The sequence below is a fragment of the Eucyclogobius newberryi genome, unplaced genomic scaffold, assembly GCF_026437365.1.
Source record: "Eucyclogobius newberryi isolate DKJ021-1_F unplaced genomic scaffold, fEucNew1.0.hap1 SCAF_9, whole genome shotgun sequence".
Lineage (NCBI taxonomy): Eukaryota > Metazoa > Chordata > Actinopteri > Gobiiformes > Gobiidae > Eucyclogobius > Eucyclogobius newberryi.
In genome coordinates, this window is record NW_027316532.1 from 1,494,706 (window position 1) to 1,510,892 (window position 16,187).

At 50.0% G+C, this 16,187-nt stretch overlaps 1 protein-coding gene across 1 annotated transcript in view; it reads left to right on the top strand.

The window, feature by feature from the left end:
* Window positions 1–15,982, top strand: part of zc3h3 (zinc finger CCCH-type containing 3) — a 33,364-nt gene extending 17,382 nt beyond the window's left edge. Inside the window, exons 6-13 of the mRNA XM_072438788.1 lie at window positions 3,386–3,503; window positions 6,441–6,656; window positions 9,577–9,732; window positions 11,679–11,745; window positions 12,060–12,191; window positions 15,238–15,362; window positions 15,495–15,763; window positions 15,845–15,982. Coding sequence (XP_072294889.1) covers window positions 3,386–3,503; window positions 6,441–6,656; window positions 9,577–9,732; window positions 11,679–11,745; window positions 12,060–12,191; window positions 15,238–15,362; window positions 15,495–15,763; window positions 15,845–15,891 — 1,130 coding nt within the window. The 3' untranslated portion in view covers window positions 15,892–15,982. The remainder of the gene's footprint in view (window positions 1–3,385; window positions 3,504–6,440; window positions 6,657–9,576; window positions 9,733–11,678; window positions 11,746–12,059; window positions 12,192–15,237; window positions 15,363–15,494; window positions 15,764–15,844) is intronic.
* The last annotated feature ends 205 nt before the right edge of the window (window positions 15,983–16,187 follow it).

A 16,187-nucleotide genomic window follows, 5' to 3' on the forward strand; every position in this document is an offset into this window, starting at 1 on the left:
AGGGCTGATGCCACCACAGAGTCAGAGAAGGTCTTCAGGAGTGGCCCTGTCACTCCAAAAGACCTGAGTCTCCTCAGGAGGTAGAGCCGACTCTGGCTCTTCCTGTACAGTGCGTCTGTGTTATGAGTCCAGTCCAGTTTGTGGTTCAGATGAACACCAGGTACTTGTATGAGTCCACTCTCTCAATGTCCCGTCCCTGGATGTTCACTGGTGAGGGGGCAGTGGGGTGGCGTCTGCGGAAATCCACCACCATCTCCTTGGTCTTCCCCGCGTTGATGAGGAGGTGGTTCCGCTGACACCAGTCCACAAAGTCCTGTCCATGTCATGTCTGAAGTCTGCAGTGTAAAGGGTGAAGAGAAAGGGCGCGAGGACAGTGCCCTGGGGCGCCCCCACACTGCAGGTCCGAGTGTCAGACACACAGTTCCAGGCTCTCACAAACTGGGGTCGGTCTGTGAGGTAGTCCAGGATCCACTCTGCCAGGTCATACTCCACACCAGCCGTCTCCAGCTTGTCCCTCAGGAGCCGTCTCCAGCTTGTCCCTCAGGAGCTGATGGTGTTGAAGGCGCTGGAAAGATCGAAGAACAGGATCCTCACAGAGCTGCCAGGCTTTTCCAGGTGAGAGAGAGAGCGGTGCAGCAGGAGATGACGGCGTCCTCCACTCCGATGCCAGACCGATATGCAAACTGCAGCGGGTCCATGGCTGAGCTCACGGTGGAGCGGAGGTGGTCCAGGACCAGCCGCTCCAGTGTCTTCATCAGGACGTGAGAGCCACTGGCCTGAAGCTGTTGAGGTCTTTGGGGCGCGGTGTCTTAGGCACAGGTACCAGACAGGAGGTCTTCCAGACCTGTGGTACCAGCCTCAGCTTCAGGCTCATGTTGAAGACATGCTCCATAACTCCACACAGTTCATCTGCAGGACTTAAGGAGCTTGGGGCTGATGCCATCAGGTCCTGCTGCCTTCCTCACTTTAATCCTCTTCAGCTCACTCCTCACCTGTGCTGCTGTGACAGTCAGTGGTTGGCAGGGGGACCGTGTGCTGGGGGGATGGGTGAGTCCAGGCGAAGTGGGGAGCTGATGGTCCGGGGCAGATAAGCGAAGAGGAACAGATGCAGGGCATTGTCCAGCTGTGGAAGAGGGAGCATGCAGCTGTGCAGGGGGAGGGGCGGGTGACTGATCAAACCTCAAGAAGTGAGCATTTAAATCATTCACCCACTGTAGATCCCCCTCTGTCTGGGCAGGGGGGATTTTGAAGCCCGAGATGGTTTTCAGGCTCCTCCACACTCCCTGAATGTTCTTCTGCTGCAGCTGCTCCTCCATCCTCCTCTTGTAGCCGGCCTCAGCCTGCCTGATCTTCCTCCTCAGCTCCTTCTGCACAGTCCTCAGCTCCTCCTTGTTCCCTGACCTGAATGCTCTCTTCTTCTCCTTCAGCAGAGCCTTCAGTTCACGGTTAATCCATGGCTTGTTGTTTGGAAAACACCGCACCGTCCGGGAGGGAACAATGTTCTCAAAACAGAAGTTGATGTAGTCCGTGATGCACTCTGTGATGGTGTTGATGTCCTCCCCATGTGGGTCATAAAGCTCAGTCCAGACAGTGGTGCTGAAGCAGTCCCTCAGAGCCTCCTCTCTCTCAGCAGACCACATCCTCACCTCACGGGACACCACAGGCTGCCTGCGCACGAAGGGTTCATACACAGGCCTCAGATGTACAAGGTTGTGGTCCGAGCTGCCCAGGGGAGGGAGGGGGGAAGAGGAATAAGCCTCCTTGGTGTTGGCAAAAAACAAGTCCAATGTTCTATTCTCTCTGGTGGGGCAAGTAACATACTGGGTGTATGTTGGTAGAACAGAAGAGGGAGAAGCCTAAAAACATACCTCTTCACCCAAGCCTATGACCTCCCCTACCCCTAGCCTCCTCTACCCCATTGCCTACTCTTCTACCCCCTGTTACATCCCCATCTTTTTCTCTCTACTTCTTCTGTCTTGTTCATTTTATCTGTATATTAATGTGTATTGTACGTGTTGTCCCCCCCTGTCTGTAAATACCCCCCCCTTTTTTTTTATTATGTTCAGCGTCTTTGGGTCACTGAAAAGCGCTATATAAATAAAAGTTATTATTATTATTATTATTAGAAGCGTGGTTAAAGTCACCAGAGATGAGGAAGAGAGCCTGTGGATGCTGTGTTTGCAGCCTACAAGTGCAGGAGAGCAGTGCTTCACAAGCATTTTCAGCATTGGCAGACGGGGCCACATAGACTGCGATCAAAATCACATGTGAGAACTCCCGGGGCAGATAATATGGCCTCATGCCAATAGCCAATAGTTCAATATCCTTGTTACATAGCTGCTCCCTCACTGTGCAGTGTTCGGGTTTGGACCAGCTCGTGTTCACATACACCGCCAGACCTCCACCTCTTTTCTTCCCGCATTCTCTCGTTCTGTCAGCCCGCAGCAGATGAAAATTGTCCAAACCTACAATAGAGTCTGGCATTTCTGCTGTTAACCAGGTCTCTGTGAAAATCAAGACGCTGCTGTCCCTATAAATCCTCTGGGACCGCATGAGGCTCACTATTTCCGTCATTTACCCATGACTACGGCGGGAACCGACTTCCTGTTTTCTCCTCTCTTCTCTCGGAGTTTACGTCCAGCCCGTCTGCCTCGTTGCGTTTTCCTTAGGATGTCCGCCGGGATAACGTGACGATCTCTGGGTAAGACGACTGTTCTCCGCAGTTTCATGAGTTCCTCCTTTGTGTAAACGCGGTACGGCGCCGGCCGGGGGGCGGGGCCGGAGCCGGGGGACTCAGAGCCAAGACACATCGCAACGACACGACGAAAACACTCAATCCAGCCGAATAAAGTCAAAACAAGTTAATTTAAAGCGATTCCAGTGCGTGTCCCGATCGTTGGTGAAGTTCCTCTTTCATATAAACGTGTATATAAACGTTTACCGACGACACGCCGTACTTTAGCGCGGCCGGAGGGCGCGGGGGGGGGGCTGGTGGGCTCGCTCGGAGCTAGCTCACATCACAACAACACAACGAACGCAACAAAAAACGCTCAAATCCAGCCGAAAAAAGTCAAAAACAGTCGAATTTAAAAACTATTCCAGCGCGTGTCCCTATCGTACAGTAAAATAGAAAAAATATACTAACTATATTTACAAAATATAGGAGATAAAGCACAATAAGTGTGAGAAGGAAGAGAGCGTTTCCAGCGCTGACCTCTGCCCGTTGACCTCTGTTCCAGTTCTGACCTTTGCCCTTTGACCTCTGCTCCAGCACCGACCTTTGACCTCTGATCCAGTTCTGACCTTTGCCCTTTGACCTCTGATCCAGCACCGACCTATGACCTCTGTTCCAGTTCTGACCTTTGGCCTTTGACCTTTGTTTCAGCGCTGACCCATGGGACAGAGTTCAGGAGCAGGTTTAAGATGGACAAGAGAAATGTGACTCGGGCCAGAAACCTGAGTCCAAATCTGAGCTGGAGGAACCGCAGAGTCCAGACTGCCAGGTACGATACATGATCTACGGCTCACGATACGATACATGATCTACGGCTCACGATACGATACATGATCTACGGCTCACGATACGATACATGATCTACGGCTCACGATACGATGCATGATCTACGGCTCACGATACGATACATGATCTACGGCTCACGATACGATGCATGATCTACGGCTCACGATACGATACATGATCTACGGCTCACGATACGATGCATGATCTACGGCTCACGATACGATACATGATCTACGGCTCACGATACAATGCATGATCTACGGCTCACGATACGATACATGATCTACGGCTCACGATGCGATACATGATCTACGGCTCACGATACAATACATGATCTACGGCTCACGATACAATACATGATCTACGGCTCACGATGCGATACATGATCTACGGCTCACGATACGATACATGATCTACGGCTCACGATACGATACATGATCTACGGCTCACGATACGATGCATGATCTACGGCTCATGATACGATACATGATCTACGGCTCACGATGCGATACATGATCTACGGCTCACGATACGATACATGCTCTACTGCTCACGATGCGATATATGCTCTACGGCTCACGATACGATACATGATCTACGGCTCACGATGTGATACATGATCTACGGCTCACGATACGATACATGATCTACGGCTCACGATGCGATACATGATCTACGGCTCACGATACGATACATGATCTACGGCTCACGATACGATGCATGATCTACGGCTCACGATACGATACATGATCTACGGCTCACGATACGATACATGATCTACGGCTCACGATGCGATACATGATCTACGGCTCACGATACGATACATGATCTACGGCTCACGATGCGATACATGATCTACGGCTCACGATACGATACATGATCTACGGCTCACGATGTGATACATGATCTACGGTACATGATCTACGGCTCACGATACGATACATGATCGACGGCTCACGATACGATGCATGATCTACGGCTCACGATACGATGCATGATCTACGGCTCACGATACGATACATGATCTACGGCTCACGATACGATGCATGATCTACGGCTCACGATACGATACATGATCTACGGCTCACGATACGATGCATGATCTACGGCTCACGATACGATAATATCACAATTTGATACGATACATGATCTACGGCTCACGATACAATAATATCACGATTTTGCGATACATGATATTCGGCTCACGATACGATAATATCACGATTTGATACAATGCATGATCTACGGCTCACGATACGATACATGACCTACGGCTCACGATATGATGCATGATCTACGGCTCACGATACGATAATATCACAATTTGATACGATACATGATCTACGGCTCACGATACGATAATATCACGATTTTGCGATACGTGATATACGGCTCACGATACGATAATATCACGATTTGATACGATACATGATATACGGCTCACGATACGATAATATCACAATTCGATACGATACATGATATACGGCTGACGATACGATAATATCACAATTTGATATGATACATGATATACGGCTCACGATACGATATCACAATTTGATACGATACATGATATACGACTCACGATACGATAATATCACGATTTTGCGATACGTGATATACGGCTCACGATACGATAATATCACGATTTGATACGATACATGATATACGGCTCACGATACGATAATATCTCAATTTGATACGATACATGATATACGGCTCACGATACGATAATATCACAGTTTGATACGATACATGATATACGGCTCGCGATACGATAATATCACGATTCGATACGATACATGATATACGGCTCACGATACGATAATATCACAATTTGATATGATACATGATATACGGCTCACGATACGATATCACAATTTGATACGATACATGATATACGACTCACGATACGATAATATCACGATTTTGCGATACATGCGTCAACACGCTCATGATATTCTACGACATGACTATTTTTTAAACCAATCCATTTTAACAATACTTTTCTTTGTTAAATCTTGAGCTGCACAAACTCAATGAAACAAACTCAATGAAACACTCTTTTTTCTCACAAAACAGTCAAAACGTTTCTTTAAAGAAGCAACAAAAGTGTCTTATTTTGGGAAATTACACAAAAAATGACTCATGCCATGATATCGATACAGAATGTCATGATATCGATACAGAATGTCATGATATCGATACAGCATGTCATGATATCGATACTGCATGTCATGATATCGATACAGCGTGTCATGATATCAATACAGCGTGTCATGATATCGATACAGCGTGTCATGATATCAATACAGCGTGTCATGATATCGATACAGCGTGTCATGATATCGATACAGCGTGTCATGATATCGATACAGCATGCCACGATATTGATACAGCGTGTCATGATATCGATACAGCGTGTCATGATATCGATACAGCGTGTCATGATATCGATACAGCATGCCACGATATTGATACAGCGTGTCATGATATCGATACAGCGTGTCATGATATCGATACAGCGTGTCATGATATCGATACTGCATGTCATGATATCGATACAGTATGTCATGATATCGATACTGCATGTCATGATATCGATACAGCATGCCAAGATATCGATACTGCATGCCACTATAGCGATACAGCATGCCACAATATCGATACAGCATGCCACGATATCGATACAGCATTCCATTATATCGATACTGCATGCCATGATATCGATACAGCATGCCACGATATCGATACAGTGTGTCAGCTCATGATATCGATACAGCTTGTCATGATATCGATACTGCATGCCAACATATCGATACTGCATGCCATGATATCGATACTGTATCACCAGTTTAAGTGTCAGGATATTTTGATATTTTGGCACACCCCTCGCACTCATGATGTGTTTTTCTGTTTTCAGAAGTTTCCTCCAGAGTCGGCTCCGCCCCCTTCCTCCCCCCTCCCCTCTTAGACACGCCTCCAGAGCGCCCTCTACAGCTCACACTCACATGTGCTGGATCAGAGGATCTCTGTTCAGAGTCTCAGCCAACAGACTGTCCAGAGCCCCGCCCCCACGCAGGTCGGCAGGCCCCGCCCTCTATTCACCTGCTAGCTCCGCCTCCAGACACCTGGCCAGGTACTTTATGAAAGGGTTTTACAAAAGTTTGACTTTGAATTGTAAAGTTAAAACCTGTCTCTCTCCTGTCCCGCCCCTCTCTCTCACCTGTCTCTCACCTGTCCCTCTTCCCTGCCTCTCCCTTCTGTCTCCCCCGTCTCCCCCTCATGTCTCTCCCCCTCTGTCTCTCCCCCTCATGTCTCTCCCCCTCATGTCTCTCCCCCTCTGTCTCTCCCCCTCTGTCTCTCCCCCTCATCTCTCTCCCCCTCATGTCTCTCCCCCTCTGTCTCTCCCCCTCTGTCTCTCCCCCTCTGTCTCTCCCCCTCATCTCTCTCCCCCTCATGTCTCTCCCCCTCATGTCTCTCCCCCTCATGTCTCTCCCCTCTCTCCCCCTCATGTCTCTCCCCTCTCTCCCCCTCATGTCTCTCCCCCTCATGTCCCTCCCCCTCATGTCTCTCCCCTCTCTCCCTCTCATGTCTCCCCCCTCTCTCCCCCTCATGTCTCTCCCCTCTCTCCCCCTCATGTCTCTCCCCCTCATGTTTCTCCCCTCTCTCCCCCTCATGTCTCTCCCCCTCATGTCTCTCGCCTCTCTCCCCCTCATGTCTCTCCCCCTCATGTCTCTCCCCTCTCTCCCCCTCATGTCTCTCCCCTCTCTCCCCCTCATGTCTCTCCCCTCTCTCCCCCTCATGTCTCTCCCTCTCATGTCTCTCCCCTCTCTCCCCCTCATGTCTCTCCCCTCTCTCCCCCTCATGTCTCTCCCCTCTCTCCCCCTCATGTCTCTCCCTCTCATGTCTCTCCCCTCTCTCCCCCTCATGTCTCTCCCCTCTCTCCCCCTCATGTCTCTCCCCCTCATGTCTCTCCCCTCTCTCCCCCTCATGTCTCTCCCCCTCATGTCTCTCCCCTCTCTCCCCCTCATGTCTCTCCCCTCTCTCCCCCTCATGTCTCTCCCCTCTCTCCCCCTCATGTCTCTCCCTCTCATGTCTCTCCCCTCTCTCCCCCTCATGTCTCTCCCCTCTCTCCCCCTCATGTCTCTCCCCCTCATGTCTCTCCCCTCTCTCCCCCTCATGTCTCTCCCCCTCATGTCTCTCCCTCTCATGTCTCTCCCCTCTCTCCCCCTCATGTCTCTCCCCTCTCTCCCCCTCATGTCTCTCCCCTCTCTCCCCCTCATGTCTCTCCCCCTCATGTCTCTCCCCTCTCTCCCCCTCATGTCTCTCCCCTCTCTCCCCCTCATGTCTCTCCCCTCTCTCCCCCTCATGTCTCTCCCCCTCATGTCTCTCCCCCTCATGTCTCTCCCCTCTCTCCCCCTCATGTCTCTCCCCCTCATGTCTCTCCCCTCTCTCCCCCTCATGTCTCTCCCCTCTCTCCCCCTCATGTCTCTCCCCCTCATGTCCCTCCCCCTCATGTCTCTCCCCTCTCTCCCCCTCATGTCTCCCCCCTCTCTCCCCCTCATGTCTCTCCCCTCTCTCCCCCTCATGTCTCTCCCCCTCATGTTTCTCCCCTCTCTCCCCCTCATGTCTCTCCCCCTCATGTCTCTCCCCTCTCTCCCCCTCATGTCTCTCCCCCTCATGTCTCTCCCCTCTCTCCCCCTCATGTCTCTCCCCTCTCTCCCCCTCATGTCTCTCCCCTCTCTCCCCCTCATGTCTCTCCCTCTCATGTCTCTCCCCTCTCTCCCCCTCATGTCTCTCCCCTCTCTCCCCCTCATGTCTCTCCCCTCTCTCCCCCTCATGTCTCTCCCTCTCATGTCTCTCCCCTCTCTCCCCCTCATGTCTCTCCCCTCTCTCCCCCTCATGTCTCTCCCCCTCATGTCTCTCCCCTCTCTCCCCCTCATGTCTCTCCCCCTCATGTCTCTCCCCTCTCTCCCCCTCATGTCTCTCCCCTCTCTCCCCCTCATGTCTCTCCCCTCTCTCCCCCTCATGTCTCTCCCTCTCATGTCTCTCCCCTCTCTCCCCCTCATGTCTCTCCCCTCTCTCCCCCTCATGTCTCTCCCCCTCATGTCTCTCCCCTCTCTCCCCCTCATGTCTCTCCCCCTCATGTCTCTCCCTCTCATGTCTCTCCCCTCTCTCCCCCTCATGTCTCTCCCCTCTCTCCCCCTCATGTCTCTCCCCTCTCTCCCCCTCATGTCTCTCCCCCTCATGTCTCTCCCCTCTCTCCCCCTCATGTCTCTCCCCTCTCTCCCCCTCATGTCTCTCCCCTCTCTCCCCCTCATGTCTCTCCCCCTCATGTCTCTCCCCCTCATGTCTCTCCCCCTCATGTCTCTCCCCTCTCTCCCCCTCATGTCTCTCCCCCTCATGTCTCTCCCCTCTCTCCCCCTCATGTCTCTCCCCCTCATGTCTCTCCCCCTCATGTCTCTCCCCTCTCTCCCCCTCATGTCTCTCCCCTCTCTCCCCCTCATGTCTCTCCCCCTCATGTCTCTCCCCTCTCTCCCCCTCATGTCTCTCCCCCTCATGTCTCTCCCCTCTCTCCCCCTCATGTCTCTCCCCTCTCTCCCCCTCATGTCTCTCCCCTCTCTCCCCCTCATGTCTCTCCCTCTCATGTCTCTCCCCTCTCTCCCCCTCATGTCTCTCCCCTCTCTCCCCCTCATGTCTCTCCCCCTCATGTCTCTCCCCTCTCTCCCCCTCATGTCTCTCCCCCTCATGTCTCTCCCTCTCATGTCTCTCCCCTCTCTCCCCCTCATGTCTCTCCCCTCTCTCCCCCTCATGTCTCTCCCCTCTCTCCCCCTCATGTCTCTCCCCCTCATGTCTCTCCCCTCTCTCCCCCTCATGTCTCTCCCCTCTCTCCCCCTCATGTCTCTCCCCTCTCTCCCCCTCATGTCTCTCCCCCTCATGTCTCTCCCCCTCATGTCTCTCCCCTCTCTCCCCCTCATGTCTCTCCCCCTCATGTCTCTCCCCTCTCTCCCCCTCATGTCTCTCCCCCTCATGTCTCTCCCCTCTCTCCCCCTCAGGTCAGTCCTTCAGCGCAGTCTGTCAGTCGCTCGCTCTTCGTCACTGAAGCACAAACAGAGACAGTTCTGTATGTTTTATAATCGCTTTGGACGATGCAACAGAGGAAACGACTGTCAGTTCAGACACGACCCGGACAAGGTGGCCGTCTGCACCAGGTACGAGTACTACTACTGCAGTACTACTGCACCAGGTACGAGTACTACTACTGCAGTACTACTGCACCAGGTACGAGTACTACTACTGCAGTACTACTGCACCAGGTACGAGTACTACTACTGCAGTACTACTGCACCAGGTACGAGTACTACTACTGCAGTACTACTGCACCAGGTACGAGTACTACTACTGCAGTACTACTGCACCAGGTACGAGTACTACTACTGCAGTACTACTGCACCAGGTACGAGTACTACTACTGCAGTACTACTGCACCAGGTACGAGTACTACTACTGCAGTACTACTAGACCAGGTACGAGTACTACTACTGCAGTACTACTAGACCAGGTACGAGTACTACTACTGCAGTACTACTAGACCAGGTACAAATACTACTACTGCGAATACTTCTGCACCAGATACGAGTACGAGTACTACTGCACCAGGTACAAGTACTACTACTGCAGTACTACTGCACCAGGTACGAGTACTACTACTGCAGTACTACTGCACCAGGTACGAGTACTACTACTGCAGTACTACTGCACCAGGTACGAGTACTACTACTGCAGTACTACTAGACCAGGTATGAGTACTACTACTGCAGTACTACTAGACCAGGTACGAGTACTACTACTGCAGTACTACTAGACCAGGTACAAATGCTACTACTGCGAATACTTCTGCACCAGATACGAATACTACTACTGCAAATACTACTGCACCAGGTGCAGTTATGTGTGGGGGAGGGGTTATGTGTGGGGGAGGGGTTAATGTGTGGGGGAGGGGTTAATGTGTGGGGGAGGGGTTATGTGTGGGGGAGGGGTTATGTGTGGGGGAGGGGTTATGTGTGGGGGAGGGGTTAATGTGTGGGGGAGGGGTTATGTGTGGGGGAGGGGTTATGTGTGGGGGAGGGGTTGTGTGGGGGAGGGGTAATGTGTGGGGGAGGGGTAATGTGTGGGGGAGGGGTAATGTGTGGGGGAGGGGTAGTGTGTGGGGGAGGGGTTATGTGTGGGGGAGGGGTTATGTGTGGGGGAGGGGTTATGTGTGGGGGAGGGGTTATGTGTGGGGGAGGGGTTATGTGTGGGGGAGGGGTTATGTGTGGGGGAGGGGTTATGTGTGGGGGAGGGGTTATGTGTGGGGGAGGGGTTATGTGTGGGGGAGGGGTTATGTGTGGGGGAGGGGTTATGTGTGGGGGAGGGGTTATGTGTGGGGGAGGGGTAATGTGTGGGGGAGGGGTAATGTGTGGGGGAGGGGTAATGTGTGGGGGAGGGGTTATGTGTGGGGGAGGGGTTATGTGTGGGGGAGGGGTTATGTGTGGGGGAGGGGTTATGTGTGGGGGAGGGGTTATGTGTGGGGGAGGGGTTATGTGTGGGGGAGGGGTTATGTGTGGGGGAGGGGTTATGTGTGGGGGAGGGGTTATGTGTGGGGGAGGGGTTATGTGTGGGGGAGGGGTTATGTGTGGGGGAGGGGTAATGTGTGGGGGAGGGGTAATGTGTGGGGGAGGGGTAATGTGTGGGGGAGGGGTTATGTGTGGGGGAGGGGTTATGTGTGGGGGAGGGGTTATGTGTGGGGGAGGGGTTATGTGTGGGGGAGGGGTTATGTGTGGGGGAGGGGTTATGTGTGGGGGAGGGGTAAATGTGTGGGGGAGGGGTAAATGTGTGGGGGAGGGGTAAATGTGTGGGGGAGGGGTAAATGTGTGGGGGAGGGGTAAATGTGTGGGGGAGGGGTAAATGTGTGGGGGAGGGGTTAATGTGTGGGGGAGGGGTTAATGTGTGGGGGAGGGGTTATGTGTGGGGGAGGGGTAAATGTGTGGGGGAGGGGTTATGTGTGGGGGAGGGGTTATGTGTGGGGGAGGGGTTATGTGTGCGATGTAGTGCTGTGCAATGACACGCTCTCTGGTGGTGACATATTGTGTATTACAAGTGTAGTTTCTGTCTGCAGGTTCCTCAGAGGTCGCTGTAAACAAGGAGACAAGTGCACGTTCTCCCACACAGTCTCCAAGGACAAGGTGCCTCCTAAAGCCTACCTCCTAACTCCTAATTCCTACCTTCTAACTTTTACCTCCTAACTCCTACCTCCTACAGTCTACCTCCTAACTTTTACCTCCTAACTCCTACTGCTTATGCCCTGGTTTGGCTCTAGAGCTGGAGTGAAGCTAGTGTGTGTTGGCCTTATTTATGTTAATAATGATAATAATGTTGCCTGTGTGTGTGTTCTTATAATAACAATAATGATAATAATAATATGATAATAAAAATATGATAATAATAATATGATAATAAAAATATGATAATAATAATGATGATAATAATGCCTCCTCAGATGCCCGTGTGCGTGTTCTTCCTCAGAGGAGTTTGTTCAAATGCAGAGTGTCCGTACAGTCACGTTTACGTGTCCAGGAAAGCTCGAGTCTGTGAAGACTTTCTCCGAGGATACTGTCCTCATGGTCAGAAGGTACTACTCCTACTCCTACTCCTACTCCTACTCCTACTACTACTACTACTACTACACCTGCTCCTACTACTACTACTACTACTACTACTACTACTACTACTACTACTACTACTACTACTACTACTACTACTACTACTACTACTACTACTACTACTACTACTACTACGACGACGACGACGACGACGACGACGACGACGACGACGACGACGACGACGACGACGACGACGACGACGACGACGACGACGACGACGACGACGACGACGACGACGACGACGACGACGACGACGACGACGACGACGACGACTACTTCTACTTCTACTTCTACTTCTACTTCTACTTCTACTTCTTCTACTACTTTTACCACTACTACTACTACTACTCCTACTCCTACTCCTACTCCTACTTCTACTTCTACTTCTACTTCTACTACTACTACTACTACTACTACTACTACTACTACTACTCCTACTACTACTACTGCTCCTACTACTACTACTACTACTACTACTCCTGCACCTACTACTACTACTAATACTACGTCACAAAGGCGCCGGTACAGCTGGCAGCCCGGTGTAACGCTTCGCTCTTTTCTCACACTTTTTTCACACTTATTGTGCTTTATCTTTTGTGTTTTGTAAATATTTTTTCTACTTTACTTGTACGATCGGGACACGCGCTGGAATCGAAGGCAGCATTTCAACTGTCCGACCAACCCTTGCAAGTACAGTGAACCAGCCCATGCCAAAGGCATGGATCATGCATACTTACTCCTGCTATGACAGAAATAGTCAACAATGAGTGAATGGGCGTAGTCCATTCACTCATTGTTGACAACAGCAGCGCGAAGCGCTGCATTCCTCCAAAAACCCTCCTGGCATCGTCCTGTACGCCAGTGTCCATGCCGCAGGCATGGGCCATTCTTGTATCTGCTCAAATCAATGGAAGTGAATGGGGAGTGGGCGGGGCATCCCGACGGAGTAGGGAGTGACGAGCGCGTAAGCGCTCGTAATGATGATTCATGACGGCATGGGGAAGGCTTAGAGCTTTCAAACGATGTATAATTTGTTGTTATAGTGGAAACGGCTATATTGTTCTTGCTAAAATATTATTTATTTATTCGCTTTGAGCTCTAATTTGACCCCCTGAACATGCTCAAAAACTCACCAAACTTTGCCCAAAATTCAGAATCGGCGAAAAATTTGATTTTTTTGTGGGCCTTTTTTTTTTTTTTTTTTTTCGTTAAAAAATGGCGCGACTGCGCCACTGACAAAAGTCAAAATACATTGCGCCTATGGGAGACGCCCCGAGGTCCACTTTGTCGTAGAGCCACGAAATTCGGGACACGCATTCCTCTAGTGAGGACAAAAAATATATATTATAGTGGCCACGCCCCCAGACTTACCCTATGGCCGCCATCTTCCTTTGAAAATGAAAACACGCTGAGTAAGCTATTTTGTTCACGTCAAACTTTGACAAACTCCTCCTAGGGCGTTTTGCCCACCGACTTCAAAATCGGCGTACGTCCTCTGGACACGTGGGGCATTTAAAGTTATCCAAATTTTTTAGACACCTTTTACGGTCTGTGTGCGGCGCAGCCGCAAAGTTGGACAACTTATTTTGGGATATTGTAAATCTAAACATTGCTCCCATTTGATCAAAACCAGTCCGATTTTGACCAAATTTGAATCAGTTGTTAAACTTTCAAGTTTGGACCAGTTTAGGATGACAAAATTGAAATGGGCGTGATAGCGCCCCCTACAGAGTGACCTTTAAATTAACATTGAAGGTCAAAAATTTGTTTTACCAAAATTCTATTTTGCCATCCCGATCAAAAAAGCCAATCAGACAAATGCCTTAATTTTTACGGCGTAGTCGTAGCGATGACAGAAACCTCCCATGTTATCCCTATGGGAAAACCGCAAAATCTCTAAAATTACCACATTTTTATGTTTTACACTTTAACAAACTCCTCCTAGTGCGTTTTGCCCACCAACCTCAAAATCGGTGTACGTCCTCTAGACAAGTGGGGCATCTAAAGTTATCCAAATTTTAAGGATAGCTTTTACGGTCTCTGTGCGACGGAGCCGCAAACGTTTCCCAGAATTCTGACTATTTGGCCTTCAGAGTGGTCTATAAACAATAGAGTTTTTCCAAATGACATGACATTTTGCACTAAATTCTCATTTGCCAGAGCCAAAGTCATATTTTGTACGGCGTAACCGTAGCGATGACAGAAACATCCCATGATATCCCTATGGGGAAACCGCAAAATCTCTAAAATGACCACATTTTTATGCTTCACACTTTAACGAACTCCTCCTAGGGCGAAAGCCCGATCAAGTTCATATATGGAGAGAATCATCCACACAAGTGGATGAATACAAATATCATCTACAATCTATCAATCAACAAATATCATCTACACAAGCGGGGCATCAAAAGTTATCCATATTTATATTCTAAGTGCTACGGTCTCTGTGCAGCGGAGCAGCACATTTGACTGACACTTGTGTTCATTTGCACTGGATTGGCCATGTCCAATGTGTCGCCGTCTGTCAAGTTCTTTTTTAATTCAACACAATAAGGGCGCCATCTTTATCAAGTCGAAAGTGCAGAGTCGGAAGGCCGGCGGCCGTTGGATGCCGCTTGCGGCTTTAAATTAACTTGTTTTGACTTTGTTCGGCTGGATTACTGAGTGTTTTCGTCGTGTCGTCGTGATGTGCGCTGGCTCCGAGCCCCCCCGGCCCCCCCTGGGCCCCCCGGCCGGCGCCGTACCGTGTTTACACAAAGGAGGAACTCATGAAACTGCAGAGAACCGTCGTCTTACCTGGAGATCGTCATGTTATCCCGGCGAACAACAAGATTTGTATAGAAGATATTGTGTTTTTCAAACTTTCTATAAGTGATATGTTCTTTTCTTCTGCAACAATGAAATTACCCCATGTGGGACAATAAAGGAATATCTTATCTTATCTTATCTTAATACTACTACTACTACTACTACTACTGTACTCCAGTTCTCAGGTGTGTTACATGTTTGTTTCAGTGTAAGAAGAAGCACACTCTGGTTTGTCCAGACAAAAACTGTTCCCGCGGCGACGCCTGTAAACTGCAGCACAAACGGCCAATTGGAAACAGCGCAGCAAAGAAGCCCCGCCCACACTCCAAAAGGTCAGCGCTGACCCTTGAAACAACCCTTCCATCAGAGGGCTCTGCACTTAACCTCTGCACCACAAACTGAACAGCTGAAAGGTTCAAAGTGGTTTGTTTGTTTGTTTGTTTGTTTGTTTGTTTGTTTGACAGGAGCAGACTTCAGACTCCAGACCCTGCAGCTGTAAACTCCAGTCCACAGTCCGATCCTGGTCCCAGTTTGACTCCTGGTTCTAGTCCCAGTTTGATCCCTGGTCCTGGTTCTGGTCCCAGTTTGACCCCTGGTCCTGGTTCTGGTCCCAGTTTGACCCCTGGTCCTGGTTCTGGTCATGGTCCTCTTCAGAAGCTGCCATCCTTCATCTCTCTGTGCAGTTCTCCAGAGGAATCTGATGCTCCTCCAGGGGGCGCTGTTCTCAGTAGAGGTCAGCGCAGACTTGTTTAGACCAGTTTAGTTCTGGTTTAGACCCGGTTTAGACCCAGTGTAAGTGTGCTTTTTCTTTCAGGTCGAATGTTGCAGATCAAACCTCGCTTTGAAAACCTGAACAACTGAAAGCCTTCATGAACAGCTGTAAGATCTCATGATGTCAATACTTCAAGGGTTTTTCTTTTGCTGCAAAACATTTTGTAAAACGTATTTTTGACAGGAGTTTTTGAGAATGTATCTTTACATTTTAAAGTTTACAAAAATAAAGTTGTTGTGTCTTCATTTCTTTCAGCTGTTCACATCAAACCTTTCAGCTGTTCACATCAAACCTTTCAGCTGTTCACATCAAACCTTTCAGTTGTCAAACAAAGACAACTCGCGGGTAATTATTTCATCTCTAAAGACAGCACAGACTCCACCCC